Source organism: Montipora foliosa, chromosome 11, assembly GCF_036669935.1.
Source record: "Montipora foliosa isolate CH-2021 chromosome 11, ASM3666993v2, whole genome shotgun sequence".
Classification (NCBI taxonomy): domain Eukaryota; kingdom Metazoa; phylum Cnidaria; class Anthozoa; order Scleractinia; family Acroporidae; genus Montipora; species Montipora foliosa.
In genome coordinates, this window is record NC_090879.1 from 51430471 (window position 1) to 51438841 (window position 8371).

The 8371-nt window shown below is 42.1% G+C and overlaps 1 protein-coding gene across 1 annotated transcript; it reads right to left on the reverse strand.

The window, feature by feature from the left end:
- Positions 1–1900: 1900 nt before the first annotated feature.
- Positions 1901–4608, reverse strand: LOC137977634 (collagen triple helix repeat-containing protein 1-like). Its single transcript, XM_068824922.1, has 4 exons — positions 4475–4608; positions 4006–4121; positions 2810–3190; positions 1901–2513 (listed from the first exon to the last, which is right to left on the reverse strand). Exons 2-4 carry the CDS (start codon positions 4114–4116, stop codon positions 2154–2156), a joined length of 852 nt encoding a protein of 283 aa, XP_068681023.1. The 5' UTR covers positions 4117–4121; positions 4475–4608; the 3' UTR covers positions 1901–2153.
- Positions 4609–8371: the final 3763 nt, after the last annotated feature.

The following is an 8371-nucleotide window of genomic DNA, read 5'->3' on the forward strand; positions in this document are numbered from 1 at the left end:
GCTTTTATTCACCGATATTCACCGAGCCTGAGGCGGAATAATTGTTTTAGTACAATTGCATGCATTTTCTTTTAGGCCTTGTTTACAAAAAGGAAGTGTAACCCAGCTGCTAGGGTTACCTTAGTAGAAGGGTCAAAGATAGCGAGGGTTTACAAGCAAAATTTAAAAGGCATGGTTCCCTATCACTGGGGACAACTCTAAATGACCTTGATAACCGCACCCAGGTAGAAACCAGCAAAAGGTGTCCTGGGTAACCGAGTTATCCCTAGCACAGCGTTTACAAGGCAGGAAGAGTTACCCTGGCGTTAGGTGCTAGGGTAACCCTAGCACTCAGATAGGGTTACCCTAGCATCAGGATAGCCTTATCTTGTTCAAGAAAAGAAGAAATGTGTGAGTGCTAGAGTAACCCTGGCAGTAGGGTCACTTACTACTGTAAAAATGCTGCATCAATATTTAAAACAGCGTTGATTCAGGGGCGGATCTAGGGGGAAGGATGCAAGGGGTAACCCCCCCCCCCCCCCCCTTGAGATTACCTGTGGTTTTCTACTACACCTGGTATTCTGCAAAACAAAAGTCACCAGTCAGCTACAGCTACGCCATTCCTTAATGATGCACTCCCTTCTAAGAAAAATCCTGGAACCGCCCCTTTGTGATTAACCGTTTTAATGTTCTAACCTTGGACTCACAGCTTTCCTGGCAACTTTCGTTTCACATCACCCTAAAGATCAAGTTTCTTTCTCTTTTTGCCAGTTTAAATTGTTAAACTTTCTATAGAAGGAACAAAAAAATTGGGTAAAATTGTTTGTTATCTGCGATACAAAATCGAATACGCATTCTGAAGTTTCTGACTTTTGAGCTAATGCATGTTCAGTCTAAGGTTCTTGTTCTCAGGCGGGCTTGTCTTGACACAGTAGCTTAATCTCAACGATCTTGTTCATATAATCTATGACTTGGATAAAAGACACTCGAGACGGGAAAGTGGGTCAATACCACCTAAAAAAAACTTCAAATTGACATGCTCTTAGCTTAATGTAGAAAACTAAGTAACCTGCGTAGCTGAAGGGTTCTTTTTGGAGTGCGAGAGAGCCTTCTCGCGGCTTTGCCGCTCGAGTTCTCTTGCGTCCCGCAACAACAGAACCACCAGCTACTCAGGCTGAAAACTAAGTTAAGGGAACTTCAAACAATGCATGTTATTAGGAAAGCGAAAAACTGGTTTTCCTGGTGATCTTAGTTGCAACGCTACTTTTGACTATGTTTGGGCTTGTGATATGAAAGAAGCCGCACCCGTTCATCTTTGTCGGACCATGAAACAACAACATAACACGTGTCACCATGCATTCATGGAAAAAGTAGCAAAGCCAAAATTTATCGATTTCGGGTAAATGAAGAGGAAAGCATTATCTAAATGGTCTTGATAGCACAAGTGTATTATCTACACGAAGCACTTAGGACGGGAACGAGAAAAAATTCTTTAAAGGGGAAAGACAAGGAGACTTCAATAAAATATTGGATCATCAAACTCTCCCAACCCCCCAACCCCTCACGGAAACAACCCTCTTATCAGGCCCTCATCACTAGGAGATTTCGTAGTTCATAGTTCATAGCATTTACCCTCTCAACCATGATACACCACAGAAGACAGACCACACCACCGGGAACTAAATGGTCTACTCTTTGCAACAAGTGTGTAGATTCTTTTACGTCCCAAGTTCTAGTTGTTTATGGATTCATTTCCTTCGCGTTCCATTTATGCATATGAGACGTAAATAGAGTCATTGTCCGTTGATAGACTATTAAGAGGATATCCGCAGGGAAAGCTGTCAGAGAGAGCAATAATTTCAAAGAGAGAGATGGAAGTTAATGCATCCGTGACATGAGCTACTACTCAAATCAATTGTGATTCCTTTATCGTTACCTCCTTTATTAATTTGAACATGATTTGCTTTACATTGCCATCGTCTGATGAAATCACCTTTGCGAACTACACCGTGTTTTAAGCGTTTATAATTTTACTTGCCTTGTGCATTTTTCTGCTAAATAATACTACGATTCTGGAGAATCAATTATTTCGGGGTTAAAAAGTGATTTCTTGGTCCTCAGCCAGCCATTACTTTGTACCCTTAAACTAAGCACGAATACCAAAAAGGTACATTTTACGCCTGTGGGGGAGGTAATTCTTCCACATAAATCCTGGACACTGAATTCCAGCCTGTGTACGCATCGGCGTTTCCATAACTAACGCAATTACCAACCCAGAATCCCACTCGCACAGTGCCCTGGTGGACTTTTTCACAGACTCCTTCTATTTGCCGCACACGGTGCAAATCCTTCTTGCCTCCATTCCCGTGTTTCATGTACACGACTCCATCAATGGCTGCTGGATTGGAGCACTCTGCGCCGTTGAAAGTGAAATACCATCGTTTGCAGCAACCATGGCAATTATAGATTCGAAGAGGTCCATTGAAGAAGACTCTGAGTCCAGTGTTTGCAGATGTCTTGTTGAAAACACATTCCTGTGAAAATTGACGAGAAACAAAGAACAAGTGAAAAGTGAACCAAATTAAATTGAAATTCAGTAAACGTTTAGCTTACTATATGGTTAATGATAATGATCTAGATCTGGTCATTTTGGTTTGCTTGACTAATGAAGTCCCTTTGGTGCGAAACAGCCAGCTGGAATCAATCAAATTACCTGACTGAGCGTCGCGATCTACAACACAAGTAACCACATCGTTAGACAAACGAGATTTATACCCTTGGGAAAATTGTTTTTAGTGACGCCCATTCTGACAAATCCGTGACTATTTACCTTGATCAAGCCATTATCCCTGCCATCATTCAGGTTCTTAAAAACGCACTGTTTCCAGTTACGCACGAAAGACGCCTCAGCTCCTTTGGGACCTGGGGGACCAGGAGGACCTTGGCTTCCTGCTTCACCGTTACCTCCAGGTGGACCTGCCTTACCTGGTGCTCCCTGAGACCCTTTAGAACCCGGGTGTCCTCGAACACCTTCTTCGCCTTTGATCCCTCGTGGCCCCATAGGTCCCTCAGGTCCATGATTGCCAGGTGATCCCGCAGCTCCTACTGATCCCGCGGAACCAGGGCTTCCCGGGATACCTGGGATTCCCGGTGCGCAGAAACAGGCAGCTTGAGCACAGGATCCATACGGTGACGTCTGTTGAGGAGTGCCCTAAATTGAGACAGTTAAGAGGGATTACATCCCTTTGTTTCACTTTTGTTTTCGCAACCGTTAACTGTGTACGTAAAGCTCTTAATCCTTATGCAACATCATGGTACCCTCGTTACACAATTTAAAACTCAATTTGCCCCTTAATCGGCGTGTTCAAAAGTTTTAGAATAAGGAGCAAGCCGAGGAATCTTGAAATTTCTTTTTGGGGAAACTGACAGTTTTCGAAGGGTTTATAGTGACAAGGCTTACAAGATAACACCCATGTGATCATCGAAAGTAAGTCCTGTTGGGCTGGGTCAGTTAACACTATATTGGTTGACCCACAGGGAATACTCGTTGTGGTGGTCTCGAGGGGAGCAGGGATGGGGTATTGTTGCCATGAGTGGGTTGAGTTCGTGCTAGTTCTCTAAACTACTCCAAGGATGTTTTCCTCCGTCACTAAGAATCAGCTTGTCAGGAACTCATCAAGAGGAACCTTGTGTCTCCCATACTTGGCCAAAGAGTCGACCCCAGTAGATTTACTAATAGAACGCCTCCCTTGGGAGATTCAGCACGCCCACTGTTTTAAAAGTCAATCAAAACAGAGCTATCTCAGCGTCAAGGGAAATATGATACTTTCACGGGAAAAGCATGTTCTTAAAAACAAATTTACTCGGGAAAGGATTGACTCAAGGAATAAGTGGACTAGAGGCTCAATTTGATGTGTTCCTGGCATGTACCCTATTCCACCCTTCAGGAGCGTATGGAAGAGTACCCTACGACACCAAAAACGCATCTCTTGATTTTGTTGACAGGGGGATGTTAGCTACTCTCACCTTGTTGTCGCTGCTGCTCTTTCCATTCGCAGAACACAGAGCGGGCACAAGTAGCGTCAGTGCACACATTGTTGTGGTCAACGGTGTAATCATACAATTTTTCGTCATCATTCAACCTGGGAATGTTGGGCCTATTAATTATTTAGTTTTACAGAATGATGCTTAAAATGCACAAATAGGAAAGAGGAGAATCATCTGGTAGCAGAAAGAAAACTTTAAAGGAGCAAAAACTACCGATAAACTCGATATATCAAATTGTCAGACACCGCAGTGATCAATGATGGTGATGCTGAACGTATCTGCATGTTAAATCAACTTTGGGAAAATAGTTTAGGTACAAGCGTACATTGCACTCTTAAGAACTTGAAATTGACTGAATTAAGTATCACACAAATACGACGCAGTAATTACATCGGTGAGAACAATGACTGATTTGTTTTACACTGTGAGGTTTTGGTTTGCCACTTACCTTTGCGTACTGGCTCCGTTTTCGAGCGATCTAGACGAAGGAGCGACGATTTCGCTTGTAATAAAAAGTGGAGGAAAAACGTCACGTTTTTTGGTTTGAAAAAAATGGCCCCAGTCTTTCAATGATCTTCACATCAGATTTGTCTAAATATATATAAATGAGCTGATTTTTTCCCACTCCCCATGTGAGTGTCATGCTGAATTCGCGTTGTAACAAGCTTCTGTTGCTGGACTCAACATACACGTAATATTTTTTTCAAGGTTTGAGTCATCGCCGATTCCTCCAATATATAGATCGCATTCACATGACGTCACGGCGGCCATGTTGGAAAAGTGAAACAAAGAAACAACGGCCAAATATTCTTTTGGGAATTGAACTCTATTTTTACGAAATTTTTTCCCTTTGTTTTAGTATGCTAATATGGATGCTGGTCACATGAGCAAAAGAACTGTAGAATCCGTGTATCTCGTGCATATTTTGCGTCTCAGAGTACTTAAATGAGATTTGGCTTGCACGAGTGACTATTCTCAATCCCATGGGTAACTAATAATTTCTCATGCAAGACTTGTGATTAGCTGGAAAGGTCTAGTTTCGCGGTAAAATTATTTATCTGAAAATAACTTGGTCTTTAAAAACGCCATTTCACAAATACAATGAAGATGTACGCTCCTTGTCATGGGTTCCCTGTGCCAGGGAATAGATGCATGCGGTATCATCTACAAACTAAAGAAAAGCTTCTCATTGTACAGGATTGCTTTTCTTTAAAAATTACAGGCTTTCTACATATATTTATATATTGGAAACCGTTTGATGCCTCATAGTCAATTGATAAAGCAAATTTAACTGATTAGAGTGCAATGTGAAGTGCTAGTTTTTTACCCCATATGCATGAACCATGTGAGCGTTACCAGCAACCCTTGACCCGGAGCCGCCAACACCCATACTGGGCCTATGTCACGGCGTTTTTACAGACCAATTTATTTTTAGACTACATTTTCCGAAAAAAACAAAAAAAAAAAAAAAACAAAGGCAGTTCCAGTTCGGTGACCCTATGACTTCAGGTTAGTTTCTTGTAATTGGTCATCGGCCTCCTGTGGGACCCTTATTCGCGGGAAATTCAATCTAAAAATAAATCGGTCTGTGAAAACGCCGTGACAACAACACAATGGAGATGTAGGCTCCGGGTCATGGGTTCCTGGCGTTACCCTACTCATGGTAGAGGGCCCACACAAGGACAGAGTAAAACTCTGACCAGGGTGGAAATTGAACCAACGACCTACGAGTTAGATCACCGCTGCTCAACCGACTGAGCTACAAGCTCAGACGGGAGCAAGCCATGGGAACTGAAGATGTTAAAGTCACGGCAATAAACATGTACAAGTACAAGGAAGGGTTACGTTTTTGCAAACGTTGGCCGTGTAGCACTTATATTTGAACAGACTCAACTGATTAGAGTGTAATGTGAAGTGCTAGTTTTGTACCCATAGGAAGCATGTGAGCGAAAGTTGTGGGTTCAGTTCCCACACTGGTCAGAGTTTTGCTCTGTCCTTGTGTGGGCCATTTCCATTAGTAGGGCTAACACTCACATGGTTCATATGGGGTAGAAAACTAGCACTTCACATTACACTCTAATCAATTAAGTCTGTTTAAATATAAGAGCTACACGGCCAACGTTTGCAAAAACGTAACCCTTCCTTGTACTTGACAAAGCACATTGTTCGCCAAATCTTAAAGTGTGATCGTTTGCCCTATCGCAGATTCACCAGCTATTTTAAACCCTCGGGATATTCCACTTCCCTAGATTCACGGGGAACTGATCTACACTCTGAACTTGAAACCATTTAATCACAACTCCAAAAGCAATGTTCCTCCTTTCATGTGACTTCTTCCTGCCAGTTATAAATTATGTTAAATAAATGTACGCTTACAGTACAGTTCAGTTTCTTAAAGGCCTGCAACATTGCCAATTTTCTCAGATTTTTCGTATCTCACTTCTTGTAAATTATTGAACAATGTAGTCAGACGAACTCACCAATAAATTAATCGTATTCGCATTTTAATCAGCTCTGTTCATTTGACCCGTCCAGGACCCATGTCCCTTCATGACGCGTCTTAATTTGGTTAAAGAATTGGCCGTTACCCTTGTTTAAGTTTGTATTTCTAACCGACGAAAGCTAAACTAGCTAGCAAGTCTTGTTGGTCTGCCTTCCTTTAAGCTTTATTTAAATCAAAACTAACTTTTGTTGTATTCGTCAATGATCCATCTTTTAAATGGTCACTATTTGGTTAGCACAATAGAGGACTTTCATTATCGAACGATGTAAGTTATTTTCAAACCATACTTTGAAAGTGAAAATATCATAAATAATGAGATATGTGAACTGCGAATCTTTTTTTTTAAGTTTCAGAGTTACACAAAGAAAGCATGCAAACGCAAATCGACCGCCTTTCACAACTGTTGCCTGCCATTGCACAGAATTATGCGCCAATCAACTCGAAACTTCAACAAACCCTCCCCCCCCCCCCCCCGGGCAAAGCCGGGGCATTTGATTGGACCTTTCAAATTCCCGCCGCCTCAAGCCAAAATGATGTTCAAGTGCCCTACCCTATCGTCGTATTTGCCTGTCATACCCTACTAAAGAACAATCGTCATCGGCTCCTGCCGCCTGTAATAAAGACCTTTTGAAGACCTTTTGGGTAAGCGGGTAGGCCAATCGCTCACAAATGCTACATCTCTTCCTTTAAACTCTTCCATCTCGTCCAAACACTTGTTTTATAGCTTAGCGACTTCGGCGCCCGAGAAAAAAATCATTTGAATTCAAACTCACCGTCGTCCATTTTGCACGCCCAAACCCGATGCAGATCTATGCATGCGCTTGGATTTACCGCTGGACAAAACAACTGTGGAAAATCAGGACTGGGCCACCGGGGCGCTGGGCCGTCGCGGGTCGTGGGCCGCGGGCCGCTGGGCCGCGAGCCTGCTTTTAGCAAAACCCTGGTGCAATGAGAGTTTACATTGGTTGGCTTCTATGTACATATATATGGTAAATGATGTTGACGTAATACTGGAAATAATGTGATAAAATGTGGTAGTTACGACAAATTTGAATTCAAATACTATTAAAGAGTAAAGGGAAAATAACGGAAGTGACTATAAATAATAAACTGAAATCTAATACGTTTCTTCGCGGATATTAAGACCGTTGGGATCAATTGTCCTGCCTTTTGAAATAAAAAAACGTTCCCTGGCCTTACGGATTTTCCAACAGAGACTCGATCCGTAAGGCCAGGGAAGCTTTTTGACTTCAAAAGGCAGGACAATTGAGCCCAACGGTCTTGATCTGTTTGATCCTTTCGTAAGTTGTGTTGTAAAATAAACGCAACGGGTTCTTAAACACAACGATCATGCTGAGTGCAGCTTTTGTCGAGCACATAAGACAAGAACAACAAACATTAAAACAGGGCTCGCTCGGGTTCTTTGGGTTGGCCCATGAAACGATCAGGGACCAACAACCTGTGCGGGTGGGGTCCCTTGTCATTGACATTACAACAAGTTGTAAATGCACAACCTCGTGATCTGCAACCACACTTATTGACTCCTAATGAAAAAATATAAGTGCATTTACAAAACATTCAGTTCCATTCCCTTCGGATTAAGCTTGTGTTTCAATTTGGCCACAGCGTTCTCTGTTTTGGTTGCTCGTTTTTATATTCAGTTGGCCTTCAGGAAAAAAGTCCAGTTTTCGATGATATGATATAACTAGCTTTTGTAATGGGATAGCCTGGAACTAAAACAAATTTTCACAAATACCAGGAAGAAACAGTAAAATTCTTGAACGAGAAAACAGTTTAAAATTCAAATGAAGCTATGATCCTCGCAGTTATGAACGCAAATTT

Coding starts and splice junctions, on each gene's coding strand:
- LOC137977634 (XM_068824922.1), bottom strand. CDS start 4,116: ATGATGACGAAAAATTGTATGATTACACCGTTGACCACAACAATGTGT. Junction 3,191..4,005: donor AGAGCAGCAGCGACAACAAG/GTGAGAGTAGCT, acceptor GTCTCAATTTAG/GGCACTCCTCAACAGACGTC. Junction 2,514..2,809: donor GGGATAATGGCTTGATCAAG/GTAAATAGTCAC, acceptor CAATTTTCACAG/GAATGTGTTTTCAACAAGAC.